General features: G+C 57.1%; 2 protein-coding genes across 2 annotated transcripts in view; one reads left to right on the top strand and one right to left on the bottom strand.

The window, feature by feature from the left end:
• ENDOV (endonuclease V) overlaps positions 1-24,459 on the bottom strand; it is a 101,601-nt gene that overhangs the window by 25,262 nt on the left and 51,880 nt on the right. The gene's annotated exons all lie outside the window — the stretch shown is intronic.
• NPTX1 (neuronal pentraxin 1) lies at positions 12,825-22,606 on the top strand. Its single transcript, XM_081219880.1, has 5 exons — positions 12,825-13,353; positions 13,643-13,850; positions 15,979-16,223; positions 17,449-17,628; positions 18,420-22,606. The coding sequence occupies exons 1-5, from the start codon at positions 12,910-12,912 to the stop codon at positions 18,639-18,641; spliced, it is 1,299 nt and encodes a 432-aa protein (XP_081076006.1). The 5' UTR covers positions 12,825-12,909; the 3' UTR covers positions 18,642-22,606.

Here is a 24,459-nt window from a genome sequence, read left to right as displayed (position 1 = left end):
CAAGTCTGCTCTGGGAGGGAGTGAGGTCCAGATAAAGAAATAAGACTTATGGTGGCCTTTCAGACACTTGTGATCCCCAGCAGGGATCCTGTGGACAGCCACCCTGTCACTAGGGGCCACCTGCCCCACAGCCACATGGGGGTGACAGTGACACAGGCTGTGCTGACTCAGATCTGGGAGGCCCTTCACTCATTCTCAGGAAATCATAGCACTGACTTTATGGGGCAGTGGGGGTGACCAGAGTTCAGAGAGGGCAGGTAACTTGCAAGAGGCCACACAGCCAGGAGTTTGGGGTGGGGTGGCAACTCTGGTCTGGAGGGGCCCAGGGTCTCTGGTGAAAGCCTCCCCCACCGCCACCCCAGCCCTCCGCCAGCGTCTGGGTTCCCAGGAGCTGCCCTTTCCCCATGGCTGATATAGAAAGGGAAACAGTACAGGCTTTGGAGAAATAATTTCTATGAATGGTCCAGTCACCCCCCCCCCTCCAGCAACAGCAGCAGCAGCTGTGGCCGGTGGCCAATCAGAGAGGGGCTGCTGCTCCCGCCCTTGGAAGGCCTCCTCCCTCTCCTGGGGCTTGGGATCCCCGCTCCCCGCAAGATCTGCTCACCCCCAACACGAAGCTTCTCCCTCCCTTTATATCCTTTTAAAGGGAACACTGCAGATTTAAACCACAAATTAAATTTTTAATGAAACCGCATAACAGTAGTGCCCGATGCCATGCAATATTGATGAGATCACAGTGTCCAGCCGGCGGGAGCTTGCCCTGGAAAACTTTTTAGGATGTTACGCAATATGGAACCAGATTAATTATTTGCAACAAAGGGATCTGTGTCTCTGTAGTGCTGTTGGGGCCCAGCAAATGTAAAACGGGCGCCTTGGGCTTCCCTGGTGGCGCAGTGGTTAAGAATCCACCTGCCAGTGCGGGGGACATGGGTTCGAGCCCTGGTTGGGGAAGATCCCACATGCCACGGAACAACTAAGCCCGTGCGCCACAACTACTGAGCCTGAGCTCTAGAGCCCGTGAGCCACAACTACTGAGCCCGTGTGCCACAACTACTGAAGCCCACACGCCTAGAGCCTGTGCTCCACAACAAGAGAAGCCACCACAATGAGAAGGCTGCACACCACAACGAAGAGTGGCCCCCACTCGCTGCAACAAGAGAAAAGCCCACGTAAAGCAACGAAGACCCAACGCAGCCAAAAATAAAATAAAATAAATAAATTTATTTTTTAAAAAATGGGCGCCTTTCATTACTGCCAGCTATAAATGGCAGTCATGGGAAGGAAGCAGTGACTTCACAGACCCAAATACTATGAGTGTGAGGCCGAGATAAAAGGATGGAGAGGAGGGAGACGGGAGTCTGTATGCGTGCAAGACAGAGAGAGAGGGGCAATGGAGAGGATCCACCAGGGAGCACCGGGGCCTGCAAGCCAGATGCTGCAGCAAAATGCAGCTCAGGTCTTCAAAGCAGGCTCTGAGCTCCCCCACCCAGCTCTCTGAGGCATCCCTCACTTAAAGGGGCAGCTGGGCTGGGTACCTCCAGATGGGGTCGGATATGATGCCCCCCACCTGGGATGACAGCTGCCCACGCAGCAGGGCCTAACTTTGCCCATCAGAAGGTGGGCTTCCCAGTGACCAGGTCTCTGCCCTGCTGCACTACTCTCCCACCTGTGCCTTGTCCAACTCTGATGGGGGTCCCCTTCTGCAGGGCGCCCACAGCCCGCCCAGGACCTGGAGCGCATGTGGCTGGACCAAGCAGCCTGGCCCCTCCAGGCCAGTGGAGCTGGGCCTGCAAGAGCCTCCCTGGAAGCACCCCTGAGTGCCTGGTCACCTATGGTCAGAGAAGACTTCGGGGTGGGGTCGGGGGATGAGCCCACACCCTGAACAGGAGCTGCCCTCCTGGACCCCCAGAACCTCTGTGCCAGTCCCACTGCTGGTCCACCACTGGTCCATGCTGTGCCCTCGACATGATTTCCTAGGAGGCAGAGAACATCCCTCTTTCACAGATGAAGAAACCAAGACTTCAGAGATTGAGTGACTTGTCTTAGGTTTAAGACTAGAGTGTGCAGCCTGCACCTCGGCCGGCCACTAAGGGGCATGTCCGAGACATCTGAGCTGCTTTCCACGTGGTATGGACAGGCAGCACTGCCGTCCCTCCTCCACTTCTGTTTAAAGGCCTGGGGTTATGAGACAGCTGGCTGGAGCTGGGAAAATGCCCCCAGACTTGAGTGTTGGGAATGTCCCCAGACTGATCTGAGGGATAAGCAGACAGAAAAGGGGGCAGCAGGGCTGTGTCAGAGGCCTGTGGAGGGGAGAGCAGGCTGCTGGGTCCATAAGAAATCCACCAGGACAGTCACGGAGGCCAGAGCTAAATACGGTCAGCCTTGGACTTCACATAGAATGGGTGCTGATTTCGCACATGGCATAATTTTGGGTGTTCTCCCCACCTCCACCCTTGTTCCAAGCCGTCATCCCACCTGGTCACCAGGACAGCCTCCTAAATGGTCTCCCTGTCTGTCCTGGTGCCAGTGCAGGATCCATCCTCCACTGAGTGGCCAGAAGAAGCTTTCAAAAATAGTCACCTGCACCCTCCTACGCTGTTGGTGGGAATGTAAATTGGTGGAGCCACTATGGAGAACAGTATGGAGGTTCCTTTAAAAGCTAAAAATAGGGACTTCCCTGGCAGTCCCAGTGGTTAAGACTCCACGCTTCCACTGCAGGGGGCACAGGTTCAATCCCTGGATGGGGAACTAAGATCTCGCATGCCGCACGGTGCGGCCAAAAAACACTCCCTAAAATTAGAGTTGCCATATGATCCAGCAACCCCACTCCTGGGCATGTATCTGGAGAAAAATCTAATTCAAAAAGAAACATGCACCCCAACGTTCATAGCAGGACTACTTACAATAGTCAAGACATGGAAGAAACCTAAATGTCCATCGACTCAACCGATGAATGGATAAAGAAGATGTGGTACATATATACAATGGAATATTACTCAGCCATAAAAAAGAATGAAATAATGCCATTTGCAGCAACATGGATGGACCAAGAGATTATCATACTAAGTGAAGTAAATCAGACAGAGGAAGACAGATATATAATATCACTTATATGCGGAAACTAAAAAAATGACACAAATGAACTTACAAAACAGAAACAGACTCACAGACATAGAAAGCAAACTTATGGCTGCTAAAGGGGAAAGCAGGGTAGGGGGAGGGATAAATTAGGAGTTTGGGATTAACATATACACACTACTATATATAAAATAGATAAACATCAAGCACCTACTGTATAGCACAGGGAACTATATTCAATATTTGTAATAACATATATATTATATATATATATATATATATACATAAAAAACTGAATCACTTTGCTGTATACCTGAAACTAACACAACATTGTAAAATCAACTTCAATTTTTAAAAAATAGTCACCTGCTCCAAACCCTTCTGTGGCTCCCCATGCCCCTAGTGCAGTCTAAACCCTTTAGTGTGACCTACAAAGAAGGCCCTGCTGAACTCCATGTCCACCCCCTGCTCATCCAATGCTCTGCTCTTGCCACTCTCAAACACCTTGCTGCCTTGGGGCCTTTGCACGTCGTGCTGCTTTTCCTCACCTAGAACACCTCTTTGCCTAGACAAGTCTCACTCCCGCTTCAGAGCTCAGCTTAAAGGATACTCCCTTGGAAAGGCCTTCCCTGATCCCCTGCCTGGGTGGGAGCCCTGCTGTGTGCTCCTCAGATGCCCCTGAGTCAGCTGGGCTCTCCCAAAGGTAGAGCCTGAGGCTGATAGGTGGTTTATCTGTGAAGTGGTCCAGGGGGAAACAGGAGTGCAAGGATGAGTGACAGAGTTGGCCACTGCTCTGGGCACCAGGTGTTCAATCCCAGGGGACCTCCTGAGAGACTTATGAACCACTCAGGGCCATCCCCCCCAGGGGCAGGAAAAGGTTCTTATCCATTGACTCTTTACGCCATTGGTCCAGTGTGGCCTCACCCCACACTTCCAGGTGTGCACTTGAGTGTGCAGAGCAGAAGGGAGCCCCAGGGCCACAGGAAGCGAGGACCACTGGGCTGCAGCACAGTCGGGGGTGGGGGCGGGGAGCTGGCCGCAGGCCGTGCAGCCCAGACGCCAGGCAGCGGCCGCTATGAGAGGTGACAGCTACACTCCTGGCCGCAGCTCCTCACTCTTCAAGAATCCCTTGTTAGGTCGATTTACCCCGGCCTGAGGGCGGGGACAGCTTCTCCTCCCCGTGCCACCCCCTGTGCCCAGCACTGTCCTGGCCCATGGGTATCACCGAGTAAAGAGCCACGGCAGAAGGAATAAAGATGGACACTTACTGGGACTTCCCTGGCAGTCCAGTGGTTAAGACTCTGCACTTCCACTGCAGGGGACAGAGGTTCAATCCCTGATCGGGGAACTAAGATCCCACATGCTGCACAGTGTGTCCAAAAAAAAAAAAAAAAGGGGGGGACATTTACTTCCCACCCCACTGGATACGGACGGGGTGACCAGGAGGGGCCAGGAAGCATGATGCACGGTACTCCCTGGGAGGTTGGCCTCCCCTCAGAGCCTCAGAGACAGTCACGGCTAAGGCTAAGCTTTGACTGGCTTGGGGGACCAGGGAACCCTGCCGGAGTCACTGTCAGCAGATGGCGCTGGTCCTGAGTGGGGGTGGGATGGAAGGGTGAGGGCGGGCTTTAACCAGTTTCCTGCTGCAGCCCTACCTCCCAGGGCACTGGGCTGTCCCTGTACAGACAGGGAATGAAAATCTTCCCAGAAAAGAGGCTTTGCAACCCTAAGACAACCAACAGGGGGATGTCACTCCTTCATTCTTTTGTTTTCTTCCCACTATGACAATTTAAGATTTCTCCTCTCTGACCACCCCTCCCCCAAAGCTCTCTCTTTCTCTCTCTCTCACATACACACACACACCCTACAACGGGTGTTTAAAGAGGACTCCTCTCCCAAGAGCTCCTGTTTCATCCCCATGACATGTCCACATGCCGCGGGATCTGAGAGGTTTGGACACTAACTCTGACTCAGCATCAAGAAAACCAGAGATGGGAAGCACAGCCACAACGGAAAAACAGCTCTCTGCTTCCTGCACGTCGTGTCAGCTCCCCTCCTGGCCTGGAGACCCTCCCCGGACTGGACCAGTGCTGCCAACAGCACAACGACATCACTGTAAAAAGGATAACCACCACCACCACTGATCACGTGCTCATTCCATGGAGTGCCTCCCCTGTGCCACCTGATGTCATCCTCACATCCACCCAGAGTCTCGCAGCTGGTGGCCAAGGCTGTGACCCTGGAGCTCCCATGCTGAGTCTCTTTCCCTCTCGACGTGCCTCACCCGGCCCCAGAGGGTGCCCACTGCATTTTTTTTGATATTGATAGACCAGAAAGCCATGGGTTCATGCTTCGGCCCAGCCAGACACCACCTTAGAGGGATCTTAATAGAACTGCTGGTAGCAGATAACAAGGTTTTAAGAAAAGTACATGAAATTGAAACTTAAAACCAAGAAATCAACTTTAAAAAAATTAACTGGAAAGCTCTTGCATCTCCACTGTCTGGGAGAGTTCCCGGCAGCACACAACAGATACTGGAAGACTGACTGTTCACTGAATGAATAAATGAATGAATGATTGGAAACAGAAGGTCAGTTCTTACATTACAAGAATTAGCTGTGCTGCTTAAGCCAAGACACTGCAACGTAAGGAAACTCGATTGCCTGGTCTGTAAAATGGGGGAAATAAAATGTAATAGCCCCTGCTGTGACCGCTTCACAGTTCCCTCCGTGATCAAATGAGGGAACGAAGGAACTGGTCTGTGTCGTGTTCTCTGGTGCACTGGGGGGTCCCCCAGGGCTCTCGGGACCTCGCCGGTGCCTGGCAGCCTGCGGCCTCTGTCCAGTGAGCCTTGTTCGCAGTGGCCCAGTCCCCAGAGGAGGAGGCTAGAGAGGCAGGAGCTCATGCCCCTCCCCTCCCAGGTGTGAGTGATGGAATCAGGCACAGGCCTTGTAATCACTGTAATCCTTTGCCGGTACAGACCATTTTTATTCCGAAACACTTTTATGCCTCGGCTCATTTTGTATTTCATATGCCCTCTCCTGGCTGTGGCAGATGGTGAAATTGATGTGGAAGGACACAGCGGGCTGGCGGCCCCAGCACCCACCGCACCAGCCAGATGCTGTTAGCTCGAGGGAGCCAACCAAAGGGATACAAATGGGTTTCTGGAGTGGGGCCTCCAGGACCGCTCCAGACCTGGCTTTTGAATTTACCAGTTCCGTTGCCTGGAGGGAAGGGAGCACAGTGCTGGGAAGCACGCTGGTGTCCGAGGGCACCATGCAAATGGCTGGGACTGCCAGGACCTGTCGCCAGTGGCATCACTCTCAAGAGATCAGAAATCTTAACTAATTTCTTGAGCAGTGGGGTCCCGGGAGCTCTCCTCCATCCTCTCCCTGGGTGGTCTCTATACTGGTTGGCTATAACTCCACCGTGCTGAAGATGCTCTCGAGGTTCCACTGTCAGCCCCGACCTCCCCACTGACCCGTAGTCCCTATTGGCTCAGGACCAGTCTCCTCATTGGACAATATGGATAGTCTAATAAGTACTGGGTTTGGGGCCAAGTACCTGGTCCCCATCATTTTAATATCCTCCTGGCTGTCGAATAACCACTTCAAACGCGACATGTCCCAGCAAGAACTCACGGTCTCTCCCTCCCTCCAGACCTTCCCCTACTCAGTGGGTGGCACCAGAGTCAGGAAGCTTCCCAGGTTCCTCCCTCTGCTCACTCCTCACACCCAAGTCATCACCAAGCCCTGAAGATTTCACCTCCTCAAACGTTCTCAAGTCCGTCTCTCTTTCCCTGGCTCCTGCCACAAACTCCTTCCCACCCTTCATCGCCCAGCAGCAGCCTCTCAGCCAGTGTCCCCCTCAAGTCTGCCCTCCCAGGCAGGTTCCCAGGCAGAACCTCCTACATACACTTGGCACTGCAGCTGTGCCTCCTTGCAGACAGGATGAAATGGACAGGACGGAACTGTGGCTCCTACACACTTGCCAGCCCTCACCCACGCCTCTTCCCAGCCAGCTCTGCAGTTTACACTGCGAAGATGGAAGACGTCCCCTCCCTCCACTCACACCCCTCATCCCTCACCCGGCATTGCTCGTGCCAGCCACCTCCCTCCCCACTCGCTCCTCAAGACCGTGCTCTGGTATCACCTCCTCAGGAAATCCCCCTGACTGCTCGACCCCAACCCACCCGCCTGCCCTGGCCTGGGGCACTCAAGTGCCATCCCGCCCTGGAGGTGCGTGGTACCCCATCTGCCCACCGGGCTGAGCACCCTCAGGATGGAGAGACTGTTGTGTTCATCCCTGGCCCCGGCACCGGGTCTGCCCCTCAGTAGATGCCCTGGAAATATTTGCTGAACTGAGAGCATACTTGATGAATATCTGTACTAAGTGCCCATGATTCTGCCTGGGGCCAGAAACCCCTGCTTGGAGAAAAGTGAGTTTTCACCGAGACAGGATGGTAAGTTTATGCCTGTAAACTCCTGTTTACTGGGGGAAGCAAGTCATCAAGTTCAAAAGCACCCGTTCCCCACCTGATTCCAGCATTGGGCTCGGTCCAGAGGAGGGCAGGCCACCCAGGGCTCTGTTCCAGCCAGACTGGGCTGATGGCTGCCCAGGCTGGCTCAGAGGAAGGGGGCCCTCAGGGTGGGAAATGCCCCTGGGTGCAGGGAGTCTGGAGGCCCAGGGTGGGGGGACCCCACTGTCCAGTGCTAATGACCACGGCCCACGACTTGTTAGTCCCCGTGTGGTTGCCGCAGGGATAGTGGTATTCACACGATGGGCATGAACTTGAACACCCTGTGGTGAAGCAGGGCGGCTTCTCCTCCAAGGGTAGCAGGTGAGCAGCTCCTCAGCCCAGCGTCTGCGGACCTGGCCTGATCTGCCTCCACCACCGGGTGTGGGCAGGATGGGCCACTGTGCCTTCTTGGGCCTCCTCTCTGCCACCCAGTCCTGCCAGTCTGAGAGCTCTTTCCCATGCGGGTTCAGGGTTGAACCGGGGAGTAGTGGGGTGGGCAGGGAGAGGGGGGACTGTGCCGGGCCGGGGAGAAAGCTGGGTGGGAGTGTGAAGGCCAGGGCTTGCCCCTCAGCTTTGCCTTCACTGCACATGTGGGAGACCCTGGACTTCCCTTGGTTTCCTCATCTGCCAAGTAAGGACAATAGCCCAGCCATGCCTTAGGGAGGCAAATGAATGAACGCGGACAGAGGGCTTTGCAAAGGACAATTCCTTGTTTATAAGATAAGGCTGTTACCGCAGGGGTGTCTGAGGAGAGGGCAGAGGGGACGGCTCTGGTGTGGTCCCTCCCCCAGCAGAGCTGGGCAGCAGGGACCTGTCCCCGTCACACCAGAGTGGGTAGATGGGGCCTGTCAGGAATGCCACTCCAGGCCAGGGGTCAGAGGCCCCATGGGGCTTGCTGCTGTCAGAGTGGCCCCATCCCCAATCCCTTGGGCCCAGGGGCTTCTCACATGGGAGTCACATGGCCTGGCTCTGTCGTGAGGGCTTGGCTGCCAGAGGTCCCTGCTGACTCTCACCTGGTAGCAGCCAGAAGCCTGTCTCCTCTGCTCCAGGGACAACCTGTGGGTGCAGCCCCCCCAAATAACCACACATAGAGGGGTGCATAAGTCATCCTCCTGGACACAAAGTGAACACCCCTACGAAAGCAGCACCCAGACTGAGAAACAGATCGTAACCAGCACTGTGGGGCTGCTGCAAACAGAAACAAACTAAAAACAGAAACAAACACAAAAATCAACTCAGGAGCATGGCAGACGTGTCCCCGCGCATTTAAAACAGCAGCCACTTACGTTACCACAGCGTCCTCCCATCCCAGGTGAGACGCCAGCTCACCCAGCGGGGTCCACGGCGTGTCCTTAGCAGTGACATGGGCCTGACTCTTGTCTGAGGAGCCCACCCGTGTCCAGAGCCAGATCAGTGAGGACTTCTGCCTTCTTCTCTTCCCAGATGGGGTCCCGGGGCCTTGCCTGGCCCTCCCCCTCCACTCTCCAGCCTCCCCCTCCACTCCCTAGCCTCCCCTCTGCAGGGAGAGCTATTTCAAAAGGCGGGGTGGACCCTCATGCTAGATGGGCTCAGAGTCCAGTGGTGGGTGGGCACTGGCCTGGGTCCATTGTCCTCCCAGCTCTTCCCAGTGCCCTCCCAGGTCCTCCCAGGTCCTCCTTGTGCCCTCCCAGCACCCACCCAGCACCCCCCTATTGCCTGCCATGAGGGTAGCTCTTTCCTTCCTAGGCTGGCCCATGGCCTTGGCCCTTGAAGAGAACAGGGCCAGGGGACACCACAGGATGGGTGAGGGTCCTGGGCACAGAACCAGGCTTGGGCACCCTCCCTGGGTGGGCTCCCACCATCCACTGGGTAAAGACCCTCAAGAGCACTGACGTGCTCAGAACAGTGCCCGACCCACCTGTTTAGCCTCCCTATGCCTGCCTGCCTTTACTACGCTGGCCACAGCTGGGGAGCCTCCGGCCACACTTCTCCAGCCCCCTTTGCTTTCCCTACATCGAGGTACCTGCCCACCCCCCAATTTAACCTCTGAAGGCCTCTCCATCCTCTTCCACCAGTGACGTGCCCGGCTGGCTGGCTCCAGCTGATTGCTACATTTTCAGGAATTTGCAAGCTGATTGTTAAACACAGTCGTCATTAAGATTTAAATTATACGAACTTACAATTATAGAAATTATATTAAGGACGCAGGTAACACATAGAACTCATCACTTTCTCATGTTTTCTACTACGTTTTACTATTACCTGTGCTTTTTAGGATCTTCACATCTATCGCATCCACGAGGCGGGAAAACCATATACTTGTGTGATGCTGCTACATCTTCGCCCAACTCCATCGCAGGTGTGTATACAGCACTCCCCCCCACCCCCCTCCCTGCTGCAGTTCTGACGTGCGGGGCTCAGGTCGGGAGAATGGGTGTACACATATGAGACCTTCAGACCAGGTAGCTAGGCAACTTGTTCTTCCTCTGAGGGTTTTGGGCAAGGCAGTCCTTGATTTTCCAGTCCCCAACTTCCAGATACCTCCTGAACTCTAGGGAGGGAGAGGAAGCTGCAAACAATACCCAGATTGAATCTCTCCTGCCCAGGGTCTTGGGTCCAGTTTAAAAGATTTAAAGAAGGCAGAGGGCTGCCATAGTGTGCCCCCCACCAGCCCCTCAGCAGAGCACAGCGTTTCTGCGCTGGTGTCCCACATACTGCCTTCTGGCAGACAGAGAGCTCCACAGAGGTCGCCCTTGGGACCAAAGGGTCCTGGGCCCTTGACCGCAGTGTCCTCGCCTCAGGGTTCCATACTTCCCTCCCAGAGATCCCACTGCCCCTGGACATTGCCCCAGGGCCCCTCCTCCCCTTCCGACTCAGTCTACTCCATCTTCTGTGTGTGTGTGTTGGGGGGGTGTGAGGCGATGGGGGGGTCGGGGTCTGGCCCTCAGTGCCCAAGTGCCAAGTGCCAACCGCTGAGATCTCCTGTGGAGGTAAAAGCCCAGGTCCCTGCCTTGCTCGGGCAAGCCCCTGCCGCTCCTGGGGCTCAGGACGCAAGACCCAGCCCAGGGTTCCCGCTCCGTCCACACCTTCCGCCCGGCCCAGCTGGGCTCCTCTCCCGCGCCCACGCGATCTCTGCGGAGCGCTGTCCCTCTGTGCCCTCAGGGCCCCACGGAAATTGGCCTCCGGCCACACGCAGCCCTGGCCCGGGGGAGCGCGGCGGGGGGAGGCGCTGACCCGGGGGTGACGGGGGGGGGCGGAGCGCTGGCCCGGGGGGTGACCCCCATCCGGTCTCAGGATGGGAGTCGGGGCAGAAGCCGTGGTGCCCCTCGCGCGGGTAATTCCTCCCGAGTCGCTTGAAGGCATGGGGCGCTCCGGTCGCAGACACGCGTGGGACCCTCGTAGCCGGCCCCCTCCCGCGGCCTGGGGCCGGGCGGTGAGCTGCGGCAGGTCTCAGGGCTCCGTGGTGGGCGAGCGCGGCCGCCGGGGCCGGAAACCCAGCACAGCCCAGGACCGAGGCGCGCCAAGCCCAGGACAGCCGCTTGCGGGTCGCGGGGTCCCTCTGGCGCCGCTGAAAGACTCTGGCCGCGGGTAGCCCGGGGGGCAGGGGGTGGGAGGAGGCTGCGGAGAGGGAGGAGATCGTGGCTTATCAAAAAGGTCTCAATAGAGCTGGCTTCATCTCCCACCCGCGGGGCGGAAGTCAGCTCCGCACCCAGGAGCTGCCTGTGGGTCCCTCCGGGCAGGGACCCGCGCACTTGCCAACGGCGGGGCCGTCGCAGAGCCCAGAGGAGGCGGAATGAAGGGCTCGGGGCGTGGGGCGGGGGTGTCCGCCGGGCGGCCCCGACTGCGACTGTAGCTCTGGCTCGACCTGTCGCATCGAGCCGAACCCCGGAGTCTTGATACCTCAGTGCCCTTCTCTGTACAGTGGGAGCTGGGAGGGGCGGCTTCCGAAGCGCCTTTGGCTCTGACCGCCAGGGACGGGCCAGGGTCTCAGGCCGTAGTCGGGAGCCCCGAACCGGGCACTGAAAACTGGACGGAACTCTGGGAGCCGAGCCCCGCGGCGCCGCTGCCCAGAAAAACGGCTTGAGTGTGTGGGCGGGTGAGTGGGGTGACTATGAGTAACGTACCATCGTGTGGAGCTTCGCAGGTGCGACGCCCCCTCCCAAAGTCCCGGACCCCTCCCCAGCGGCAGAGAAGTGGGCACAGCTGGGGTGCATGGGGTCCAGAAAGCCCAACACACACGCGGACACACACAGACATGGACACACGAACGCACCGCAACTCGCACACGGACACACACGTGCCCTCACATCTCCGCGATGGGAAGGCGCTCGGAGAGCGCGAAAGGGTCCGCCTGCAGGGTCCCCTCGGAAGCGTGGCACCTCCCCCGGGGCTGGTGGGACCGTCCAGCTCCGGCGGCGCCGTCTGCCCGGAATAGGGCCCGCTCGGCTGGCAGGAAAGGCTTAATCCGCAAGGGACGCCTCCGAAAGTGCCCGCCTGCCCCGCCGGCACGAGGTGGGGGCTGTCAATCCCAGGAGACGTTGCCAGTCCCCAAAGCTCGGAGCTGGGGGGTGGGAGAGGGCACAGGAGAGTCAAGAACGAGGGCGTGGGAAGCCCCCAGACCTGGGGTGTATAGCATCTTTTTAACCCCATACGGACATCTAAGAAACTTGGAGCGGCCCCGCGACCCCCTCTCGGGACTTAGCGACGTAGCGAGGCTCTGCTCCCGGCGCTCCCCACCCGGCACGCAGGTGTGGACGACTTGAGTCCTTGGGGACCGGGTCCGGGCCCCGCGAATGTTCAGTGCAGCCGAGCGGGTTGAGCCGAATTCTGTCTCCCGGGTCCTCCGTGGCCTCCCACACGCCCCGAGCCCCGTCGGAGATTTGGGGACACCACGCAGGTGGCCCATCCAGGAGTCCGAGGCCGCGGCCCGGCCCACTCTCCTCTCCCCACCCCACCCCTTCCGTTCTCGGCTGGGGTCGGGGACGGGCCGGTAGAGGGTGGTGCGAAGGGCGCGGCGGCGCCGGGGGTTGGGGGAAGTTTCCCCCACTGCGCACCACTGCGCACCCCTGCGACCCCAGCCGAGCAGCGGGCCCGGGCCGCAGACAATTAAAGCGGGATTCCTCCCCCGCTGACGTCGGCAGCGCGAGGCCCCTCCCGCGGTGGCATAAAAGGCGCGGGCTCCGCAGCGCAGGCGGCAGTGGGGGCCGGACAGCGCGGCGGTGCGGACTGCGCGGCGGAGCAGTGAGCAGCGCGGCGCCCAGAGCGCTGGCCGCCCGCGGAGCTCCAGCCGAGCCGAGCCCGGCCCGGAGCGCCGGGTCCCAGCGCCCGCAGCCATGCTGGCCGGCCGTGCCGCGCGCACCTGTGCGCTGCTCGCCCTCTGCCTCCTGGGCAGCGGGGCCCAGGATTTTGGGCCGACGCGCTTCATCTGCACCTCGGTGCCGGTGGACGCCGACATGTGCGCCGCGTCCGTGGCCGCCGGCGGCGCCGAGGAGCTCCGGAGCAACGTGCTGCAGCTCCGCGAGACCGTGCTGCAGCAGAAGGAGACCATCCTGAGCCAGAAGGAGACCATCCGCGAGCTGACCACCAAGCTGGGCCGCTGCGAGAGCCAGAGCACGCTGGACGCGAGCGCCGGCGAGGCGCGGACGGGCGGCGGCCGCAAGCAGCCCGGCTCGGGCAAGAACACCATGGGCGACCTGTCTCGGACGCCGGCCGCCGAGACGCTCAGCCAACTCGGGCAAACTTTGCAGTCGCTCAAAACCCGCCTGGAGAACCTCGAGGTCCGCGCGCGCCGCTGTTTCCCCTCTGGCTCGCGCGCCCCTCTGCCCTCCCCCACCTCCATTCCCGACCCGGCCCGACCCCCCCAACCCCGGCCTCGGCCGGGTGCCGATGCCTGGCTGGGCCCTCCCCAAGCGTGCGGGGCCCCGCGGACGGCCACTCGTCCGAGCTCCCCGCCAGGCTGCCCCAGCAGTCGCCCTGAGGGGACCGCGCCACCGGCCTCCCGGCACGGCCCCTGCTCCACGCGTAACGATATGGTTTCCCCCCCACCCCGCCCTTGCACCCTCGCAGCAGTACAGCCGGCTCAATTCCTCCAGCCAGACCAACAGCCTCAAGGATCTGCTGCAGAGCAAGATCGATGACCTGGAGAGGCAGGTGCTGTCTCGGGTGAACACTCTGGAGGAGGGCAAGGGGGGCCCCAGAAATGACACAGAGGAAAGAGTCAAGATCGAGAGTGCCCTGACTTCCCTGCACCAGCGGATCAGCGAGCTCGAGAAAGGTAATGGTCATGGGGGGCTGGGGAGTCATGCATCCTGTCTCAGCTCCCTGGACCAGTGGGACCCTGCCTCTGGTCCTGGCTTCCTGCATAGCTCAGGTTGGGAGTGTAAAAGCCCTCAGCTCCTCCACTGCCCCATCCCTGCCCCAGGTTCTCCAGTTGGTGTTCCTGGCAGGACTGGGGTGCCCTGGGCTTGGGACATCTCAGGAAGCAGAGTGAGGAAGGGATTGCCTGGGGTTCCCTCCCCCCTCCCCCGCCACACTCACACACTCACACACACACAGGATTTTTCCAAGTCTGATTTGTTTAATCTTCAGCAACTTTGCACTATAGCTTTGGCTGGCTCAAGTCCTCCCTGGCTAAGAAAACCTGGCTCTAGCCAGTCCCCATCCACAGCAGAGAGCAGGGCATAGGCTGGGGCTGGGTCCTCTTGGTCCATGGCACATTTGGGCCCTGAGCAGGTTTCCTCCCAGCTCCTTGGTGCCCCTGGCATCCTCTGGGGATTTCCGGGTCCTCCCCTCCGCCCTGAGCACACCCCCGAGATTTTCTCTCCTTTGTGACCCAAGCCCAGGCATCTTGCATGCAGCCCTGCGGTTTCCGAGTCGCCAACTCCAGCCAGCCCCGATCTCGCCCCAGGGCCCACGGATGAGCTCAGGAGGCTCAGCCTTGAAATCGCAGAAATCAAACAAGGTTGTAAAAGTGGGGGAGGGGGTGAGACTCGGGGCTCGAAGCAGGGCCACGTGACCCTTCTCAGACTGCAAAGTGTGCTGGATGGATTTAAACAGTGCCATCTTAAGGCACGTTATGTAACTGAAAAACAGATCGGGGAAGGGAGGAGGGGGGGAGAAAGGGGAGATTGGGGAAATGAAGAACACCCCCTGGAGAGACCAGGGACCAGATGTGCTCCAAGAGCAGGGGGCTGCCAGCCTGAAATGGAAGGGGAACACTGAGGGCCAGCCCTGCTCTGTTCCCTGACACCTGGCTTAGAGGAAGGGCGTGGGGTTGCTGGCCCAGTAGGATGCCTTCTAGAAATAATTCTTGGCCTGGAGGGCCGGTTTAGTGCTGGGCTCCCTGGCAGCACCCAGTGTACACCCTGGAGCTGGTGGGTGTGTGTTCCTGGCTCTGGGCCTGGTGCCCATGCCCACTGCTGGATTGGAATGTTTTGCCTGGAATCAGTCACATCATGCCCAGGGCCACAGCCACAGTGTGTGTGTGGGTTGGGAGAGGGCAGAAAAGCATTCCCTGGAGACATTGCCGGCAGGAGGGGAGCTGGTGGCCGTGTATAAAGGGAGGGTATGGGACCAGAAGCCTGATCTTTCAGGAAACACACAGGAAGCTCTCCCTGAGAATGATTGGCATCATCCTCAAAGCAGTCACCTTAGGGGAACCTGGCTTTAGGGCTACCTCCCGGTTCCCTGCTGTCCTGCCCTCTCTGCAGGGGGCCAGAGTTGCTAGAAGAGCCTGGGGGGGTGGGGTACAACTTTCCCTCCTGTGGGAAGGATGGGATTCTGGAAACAGCCTGAGTCCTCGGGGCAAATCGGCTGGGTCAGATGAGTGACCAGGGGCTGCAGTGTGTCCTGGCCTCAAGGGAAGTGTGACAGGCACCGGGGGCCTGGTTCTGAGCACCATCAGCAGTCAGCATCCTGGAATCAGGTTGGGCTCCTGGAGGGGCTGCTCTGAGGGGAGCTAGCCTCTTTACTGGCCGGGAGGAGACTTCCTTCCTCTGTGGTGACACCTTCGAGCGTTGCTTTACAGGGTGTGCCCTGACCCACTCCCTACCCATGCCCACTGCCCAGCCCAGGTGCAGATGCTCAGAGCCCAGCGTGTGCGGGCGGCTCCCCACACCCCCACCCCAGCCTCTCCACAGGGGTCACCACGTGGGAGCCACCTTATGGGAGCCAGACCGGGAGCAGAGACCTTGGGTCAGCTCTTTTGTCCTGGCCCTGTGCCCTGGGGCAAAGTACTTGACCTCTCCCGAGCCTCCTTCTCAGCATCTACAGAACAGAGAGGAGTCTGCTTTGTCTGCATCACCAAGCCTGGTTGGGGGCAGGGGCACTGGCAAGCCTGCTATAGTCAGGGGCAGGCGCTTCGTCAAGGTGCAGGTGTCTGGACTGTGTCCCGTCCTCCCCAGGTCAGAAGGACAACCGCCCTGGAGACAAGTTCCAGCTCACATTCCCCCTGCGGACCAACTACATGTATGCCAAGGTGAAGAAGAGCCTGCCAGAGATGTACGCCTTCACGGTGTGCATGTGGCTCAAGTCCAGCGCAGCGCCAGGGGTGGGCACGCCCTTCTCCTATGCCGTGCCCGGCCAGGCCAATGAGCTGGTCCTCATTGAGTGGGGCAACAACCCCATGGAGATCCTCATCAACGACAAGGTAGAGTCCCCGCCCCTCTGGACTTGCAGGGCAGCAGGGCGAGGCCCCCAGGGCCCCAGTCTATGCCAGCTGCTGGGACAGGTCTCAGTAGCATAAGATACGGCCTCAGATGCTACTGTGGCCCCAAGAGGAGAGCCTGCCAGGCAGGGCTGAGGGAGATGCAGGGTGAGGACTGGGAGAAATAGGTAGGGGTGCCCTTGCCATGCTCCACGAACAGGCCTCCCAGACAGAGGCCTCCTGGCTCGGGGTGGAGGAGGATAATCCAGGGGGACAATCCATCTGACAGACTCCTCCTCCCCCAGCTGGCCTTGGAGCTGACTTTGCTCCCCCATATTTGGGAGACCATAGATGCTGGGGTGGGTGGTAAAGATGCTCCTAGAGAGTCCAGATCAATCCTGCTTAGCCCCCTACCCCTGGGAGAAGGCCAGATCTGGGTGAGTCCTTGGGAGAGGGCAACCTTTCCCTCCAGGGAACCCGTCTCCATCTTAGCCCTCCGTTAGCTGTGGGAATAGCTGCCAACTCTCAAACTCCCTCATCTCTATGCCAGCTTTGGTAGTAAATGTCTAAAACCTAGGCTGGGAATTAGATTCCAAGCCTTGCTCTTGATGCCTTGCCTAGAAAGGTCTGTGCCTTTCTGGCGCCCCATTTCCCCCAAGTTAAAAGGGTGTGAAGGTTCTTTCATTGGCTGAAGCAGCCTCCCTGCCTGAAATGTTAAGAGCCTGAGTGAAATTCCAGGTGAGAGGCTGGTCTGAGCATTAAAAGGCATGGTGCCATCTCCCCTGGCATCTTTCATAGAGTCTCTGCAAAAAGGCTGGGCGGGTTGTAGACCCAGAGATCTGGCAATTAGAGATGGAGTGTTGGAAGAGAGGAGAGGCTCAGAAAGGAGCAGTGAACTCAGCCCCCAGGGGTGGCCCTCCTCCATCAGAGGGCCTGTTTCGTAGACTAGCCAAGAGGGAGGAGGGTGAGTAGGAGGGAGGAGATTGCATATGCAGATCGATCTTAGGAGCCCCCTTGACAAATCTTCCCATTTCCTTTGTGATTTTGTGCTCCATCAGTGGATGGGCCTGACAGTCCAGAGGGGCAGGTGCTGCAAGAACTCAGTAATGGCTCTTGATATTTATTGTAAATGCCTATGAATATCGGTTGAACTACTAACTAGTGATGATAATTGATTCTGATTGTACCCCTGTTCCCATAATGTCCTGTATGTTGTTCTCCTTCCCAGGTGGCTAAGCTGCCCTTTGTAATCAATGATGGCAAGTGGCACCACATCTGCATCACCTGGACCACCCGGGACGGGGTCTGGGAAGCCTACCAGGATGGCACCCAGGCAGGCAACGGCGAGAACTTGGCGCCCTATCACCCCATCAAGCCACAGGGCGTGCTGGTGCTGGGCCAGGAGCAGGTACAGGCCGTGGGGGCAGGGAAAGGCGGGTGGGGGGCAGCTGCAGGGGGAGGAGCCCCAGAACCAGAGACTAGGCAGGAGAAAGGAGAATGAGGGTGTTGGGAGAGAGGGCAGAGAGGCAGCAGTGAGCAAAGTGGGAGGGAGCTGGAGAGGGAAGTGGTTTCCCCTAGAAGTAGCTGAGGGAAGCAAGTGATGCAGCAGTTTGGGCAAAGTCCCTGCTCTGAGTGGGCACTTTCAGGAAAGGCAAGCAGGAGTGGGCTCTGGTCTCAAGGCTCTCCACAACTTTCTCAACGACTGCAGCAATGCTCTTTGGCACAGGAAGACCAAATGTGCATTTAGTGATGCATAATTTATTTCCTGGAAGTGGTTTGTCTCCCACTGGGCACCCAGGAGGGAAAGGCAGGCAGGAGGGCTTCCAGGGCTTCCATTCTCATTGGGCAGCTATTGCTGTCAGAGAGCGACATCTGAGTTTCTTGACTAGAGGCAGGGAGTGTAGGGGAGGCCCCCCAGGCACTGCTCCCACAGTTGTCCACGGACCTGGCTGACACCCTCCCTCACTGGGCAGCTCTCAGGTGCCCCCAGGAGAAACTCTGCATCCAGGGCAGAGGAGGCCAGCATCACTCCTTTTCCTGAGCTCCCCACAGGGGAGAGACTGATGGATAGCTGAAGACCAGACACAGGGAGACAAATGGACCAGAGGTAGACCCGAGAGCCTTTCCCCCAGGGATGCCCTCCTGATAGGCCCCCACTTCTATGACCCCCTCCACCTCATCCTCTGCTTTTCTCTGAAGGACACTCTAGGTGGTGGGTTTGATGCCACCCAAGCGTTCGTGGGCGAGCTGGCCCATTTCAACATCTGGGACCGCAAGCTGACCCCGGGGGAGGTGTACAACCTGGCCACCTGCAGCACCAAGGCCCTTTCCGGCAACGTCATTGCCTGGGCTGAGTCCCACATCGAGATCTATGGCGGAGCCACCAAGTGGACATTCGAAGCCTGTCGCCAGATCAACTGAGGCCCAGGGCCGGGCTGAGCCTCCTGGTCCCCAGGTCCCCAGCCCCGTCCCGCTTCCCCCCTGCTTGTACGGTGATGATCCGTCGTCTCTTCTTCTCTCCCTTTCCCCCAGGAATGACTCAAGGCCATCACCCTTGCACATGTGCACACGCACACAGCCTGGTTTCGTCCTCGTGCACGTGAAGCAGGCCTGGCTCCCATCTGTCCCCGAGGTGTCCCCACTTCTCTCTAGGAGCCCGCACTGTTTCTCAGGCATGCCCTGTTCACCAGTAAAGCCGGCAGCTGCAACATTTTGAAAAACGCACACGTAGGTGAGAGGACCTGTGTGTGAGTGTATGTGTGTGTGTGTGTGTGTTTGTGTGTCTACAAGGGTCTGTCTCTCTGGGGAGGCATTCTCTTTTAAAATGAGGTATTTCATTTCTTCTTTCTCTGTGGCTTTGGGAAATCTCATGACTGGTCTAATATCTGCATTGACAACTTTGGTGTCTGCCCGCGTGCCTTGGGGCTGTTGCACCTTCTTCTGCAATGCATTCGTCTTTGTTTGTAAACGTTTTTCAGAGCCACATATCTCTATATTGATAAAATAAATATCTTTTAGCAGTTTGTTAAAGGCCGGGGGCCTCTCCATAGAGAATTTGTATTTTGTCATAGAAGGAATTCTCTCTGAAGGGTTGAAGGCAGACAGTGTCCTGTGATGGCACCACATGCTGGGCGGGGGCAGAGGAGGTGGGACCAGCCTCAGGATCCGGGCAGTCCCTCCCCCAATCCCCAGTGCCTGGCCAGCATCCTGCTGTTGGTATCTGAGGGCAGCGCTGGGCCTGGGAGGCCAGCCTGCATACCCAGCTCGGCCAGCTCTGGCCCAGGATACCGTCTGTGGCCCTCAGCCTTCCCACGTCCTCAGACTCCCCTTCAGCTGCCAGCTAGTGCCCCCAAGAGAGGAACATCCCATCCACAGCCCAGGAAGCCAGGACCCCTGGTCTCCTCCACTTGGCCTCAGGCAGTGGGAGACCAGAGGCTTCGGTGGGTCAGCTTGAGAGCAGACCTTTTAGACCAGGAAACCCACGCTCTGATTACGACCCAGCCACATAGGGCCACTTAAACTTGAACCCAGCCAGTCGATGGGCCAGGTCCGTGGTAACTCTGACAGCCATATTCTTCACCCGGGCCCAGGCGAGCCCTCCAAGGGGGCAGGGCCTCCGGAGACCTCTCCTGGGGAGCCACGCATGGCTAGGCCGGGGCCTGAAATCCACTCCCCCATCTTACAGAGCGCAAGTCCTGATGTAGCCCCCAACCTGTCACCAGCTGATGACACTGAGACCCAGCCAGTGTCCAGAAGCTTTGACACTTCTTTCCCTCCGTGAAAAACTTAACATGTGCACCTCCTTCTAGTCCTTCCAAGGTGGGGAGATAAGTGTGTGTGTGTTTGTGTGTGTGTGTGTGTGTGTGTTGAATGAGAGCGAGAAGAAGAACACTCAGACGATCACACCCAGGGGAGGGTGAGCTCCCTGCTTTGTTGCACCATCAGGGGGTCGCACACCCTGAGGGCAACCTAGACTCTGTCATCAGGAGTCTAATTAGCAAAAGGCTGGCAAGTCTTTCTAGAAATTTTACTGCACTGCCTGGCTCACCTACAGCTGCAGACATTTCTTCAGGAGGAGCAGGTGTTTCTGTCTTCTGTTCCTTCCAGGGCACCTGTCTCCTTAAACGCAGGTCCGTGTTGTGTCAGAAACCTAGTGCATCTGTGTGTGTCTGTGTTGGTGTCTCTGTGTTGGTGTCCGCGTGGGTGTCTGCACGGCACCCAGCCGCCATTCTGCAATGCATCACTCTAGTGCTGAGGGTGAGGTCCAGGCGCCAGGCTGTGTGTTGTGGTTCAACAGTGGCTTTTTCTGAGACCGCTGTGCTTTGTCAGAGCCCATCGGGCTGTGGCATCTGTGGATCTGAAGGGATCTTCTCTGTTTGCATGTTCCTTGGGGTGGCATGTCCCTTGCTTCCTCAGTCTGGTGTGTGTTCCCCTGCCTGCATGAACTTCTCTGGTTCTGTGTTGTGTGCCCAGTGCCACCCATTGTTCTGTGACCATCCATGCAGCTACTAAAATGGCTGGGTAAGCAAGCCAAGGGTGTCGGAGGAGGTCAAGGGAGAGATTGATTCCCTCTCCCCCTCCCCACTCCCCAAACATACCAAGAAGTATTTTTAACGTGTAGGTTGAGAACAAGCCTAACGATGCTTGTGGTTGGGAGAGAGTGAGAGCTTAGTATCCCCCTCTAGACCAGATCGGCCCCACCCCTCACTCCAGCCATCTCAGAGCTGTAGGCAAGGCCCAGAGTGTGCTAGGTGCTCTCCCATCAGCACCTCCCACCAGCCCCTGCCGATCTAGGGGTCTACCAGACCCCGGACCACCTCCTGTCCCAGTGGGCGCAGTGGGAGCTGTCCTTTCAGGACCACAAGCCATCCTCTGCCCTAAGTAGAGAGGGGTAGAGCACAGCCCAGATGCTTACGCCTGTGTCCCTTCAGCCTCCCCACCTGGTCACCCTCCTCGCCCCTCCCCTGACACACCCACGGTGCCAGGGATGGAAGCTGATGTTTAACTCCCTCCGCCCTCCCCAGCTGGAGCCTGTGCCAAGCCCTGGACTCCCCTACTGTGGTAACACTTGGCACTTTGCCAGCCCCGAGGAAGGCAGATTGACACAGCCACAAATCTAATCCACATAGTTTCCATCTACCCCTTAATCTGATTGATGTTCCCTCTTGCACTGAATAATACATGCCTATCTCAGGTAAGCCATTTTATAAAATAAGAAGATAAAAAAGCACTGTCGAGACAGTGTTTGCTTTCACCGAGCTGGTGTCCCACAGCTCCCTGGGTGTCCGAGGTGGGAGAGCTGCTGACAGAGGCTCTCCGGGCCCTCGGGGGATTAAAGCCCACTTGAATCGTAAGCCTTTCTTGCTTTTGATAACAGTATTATTTCTCTTACTCTAGAAGAAAAAGTTTATTACCAAACAAGAGTATTTTTATGAAAGAAAAGGACAAACCTATAAATTAACTCAATCTATATTTCCCTTGAAAATACTTTCAGGCTCCGCCAAAAACGTAGAACTGAAAGCTTGTTATTTTGGAAGAAAGAGATACATTTCGTATGCTTTCCGTTCCTTTTGTAGATTCACAGTTTTATTTTCTAAGACTGCAATGATCACTTTGTCACCAGCCCTGGGACCTGAGACCAAGGGGGTGTCTTGTGGGGAGTGAAGGGGAGGGAAGAGGCTGGCATGAAGGTCACAGTCGTTCCAGTGAGCTCCAAACAGGGGCCGCCTGTTCTCAAAGATGTGTCGGGGATGGGATGTACACTGGCCATTTATGGTGGCCCCTCTGTCTCGGAGCTGACTTGTTAAGTGGAATGAGTTGAGGACTTGATGGCCAGTTCCAACCCTGATAGAAGAAACTAGGGTTCCGAATTGTAAACATTAAGAGGATAGTATCCTTTGTAATCTTATGGCAACCAAAATGTGGCTTCAAGCAGTCATGGTTTCATCTCTTAAAACACAGTGTGTAAATTTATTCAACTAATGACGGGAAATGTATCACTTCCATGCACAGTGGACTTAAGTGCCATTTGTTGAAGGGGAACAAGTCATTGAGGAGAAGAAAAGCCCAATACTTAAAGTCCCAATTTGGTCTTATTTGCCAAAAAAAAAAAAAAAATCAACAACAACAACAAAGCAAACCCCCTATAGTTGATATTGTTATATTGTATATACTGTATAATAGGAAACAGAATTGATGTATCTTACTTTTTCATTATTTGCTAACCAAAGCTGTACATTTTTCATAAGATCCGCAGCCTTTTGGGTATCTAAGGGGTCAAAACCATGGGACCTGCCACCTCCCATAAGCAGTTCTGGAAATGCACTATTTCTACTGGTATTCTTGCTTTTTTCTTTTTCTTCATTTTCTTGCTGAAATGACATGAATTGTTGAGTTTATTTTTACACAGTAAAGAGTGAAGAAAGACTGTGGTCTCCTTGGAATGTCTCTTTTCTCAAGCTTGCAGATGTCACCTCAACCTGCTGGATGACCTCAGGGGTCCTCCCAGGGGATGCATGCCTGCCTATTGCCCTGTGCCCCTTGAAAATCCCGCAGCCATCTGGTGACACTGGACATCAGAGGTGGGGAGGGGGCCTGCCCGATAGCCGATACCAAGGCAGAGAGAGGTGAAGTGATTTCCCAAAGTGTGGAGGCCACACTGGGGCTTGAGGTGCAGAGTAACTGCCTGTTCCTCACCTCGCCTGCAGCCCTGCTCCTTACTGAGTGCACTGCCCACAGCACACCTGGGCACAGGTCCCAGGTGGCCTGGGCTTGTCCTTCCCAAACAGCCCTGCTCTGCTCTCCTTTGCCACATCCCTGCTGACCCATCCTTGGCCAACACCTGGTTACCTCTCCTCTTTGGGGGTTCCCAGGCTGCTTTCCTGCTCTCAAGCAAGACAGCATCTCTAGATTCACATAAGAAGAAGATGGGTGACGCGGGAGCCCTGGGCACTGAGAAGAACTTACTTCCCTGGCCCCTGGTGGACCAAGCTAGACTGCATGAACAAAGAGCTTTGGAACTGTTCCCTTCCAGGGGCCAAAATTAATGACCAGGGGCCAAAGTAGCCTGCCTGGTTGGTGGGTCTCCCCCATGCCCCAACACACATGCCCACATGCACACTGGGTTAGCAGAGGGGACCTGGCCAGGACTCAGGACCTGGGGTTTGGTGGGGCTGTAACTGAGCCGTCCATTGCCTGGGGTGGTACAGAGGGAGGGGATTTGGCCTCAGAGCAGGTGGCCACTCGCCCTATTGCCCCTGCAGGAGGAGCCCCAGTTGGAAGAGAGAAGACCCTGCCAGGTTGAAGACCCTGGACCTGTTTTCTCCAGAGTTGCCCTTGGCGGGTGGTATCCACCTCCAGGCTGCACACGTGTGGCCAGAGCAGGGGTTGTACCCAATCCCAGCAGCTCCAGCCAACACACCACCTCTTTGCCTCCCACTCAAGCAAGTGCATAGTTATGCCTTTAACAACATCACTCTTACATTTCTAATTCCTATGGAAGTGCTCATTCAAAAACTTGGGTATTTTAACTATCATCAGAAACAAGTTACTTTCCCCACCTCTCACACCTGATACTGGTTACATCAGTGACTGACTTTAGGGGCCATGGAGCTGAAAACAGCAGCTCGCGGGGAGGCAGTCAGGCCTTGCTGCTGAGCTCGCTTGCGTGGGAGCCTGGGGCAGAGGGACACAGGCTCGGGATTTCAAAGCTGGAGAGTGTCTCCAAAGCCATTGACTCCAACGGCCCATCAGGTGTATGAAAATGTTCTCAGCTTGCACACTTCTAGTGATGGGGAACTCACTATTCATAGAGAGTCTGTCCCATTTTCAGACAGCTCCAGCTGGGAGTTTCCTTTATTTCTTTTCTACCTTTTTAATTTCTTTTCTGTAGTGCCCAGTTCCTTATACTGAGCTGCAGCGTCCACCCACCTGTCTGCACACAGGGAGACAGCCCCCATGTCCCCTGGGTCTCAGCCTTCGTGTCTCTCCTGCACCACCTGGCTGACCTGCTCTAGGGTCACACTCCTCCCACCCCAGAAGCCCCCCAGGGGGCAGCACAGGAGTGTAGACCAACCCCTGGAGGGTCCAGGGAATGTATCACCCCACCCCCATCCTTGCTCCAGGAAGCTGGGGCTTGTGCATCAGCTGTGGGCCCCCAGGGTAGGAGCAGCACGATTCAAGGAGTCCTGACCTGCTCCATCTCCTTGTCTGCTCCCATGAGGCTCCCAGCGAGTGGGTC

This window comes from Mesoplodon bidens (genome assembly GCF_964165515.1).
Source record: "Mesoplodon bidens genome assembly, chromosome: 19".
Lineage (NCBI taxonomy): Eukaryota > Metazoa > Chordata > Mammalia > Artiodactyla > Ziphiidae > Mesoplodon > Mesoplodon bidens.
Note: the sequence above shows the minus strand (reverse complement) of the source record. Positions and strands in the feature narration are given on the sequence as shown.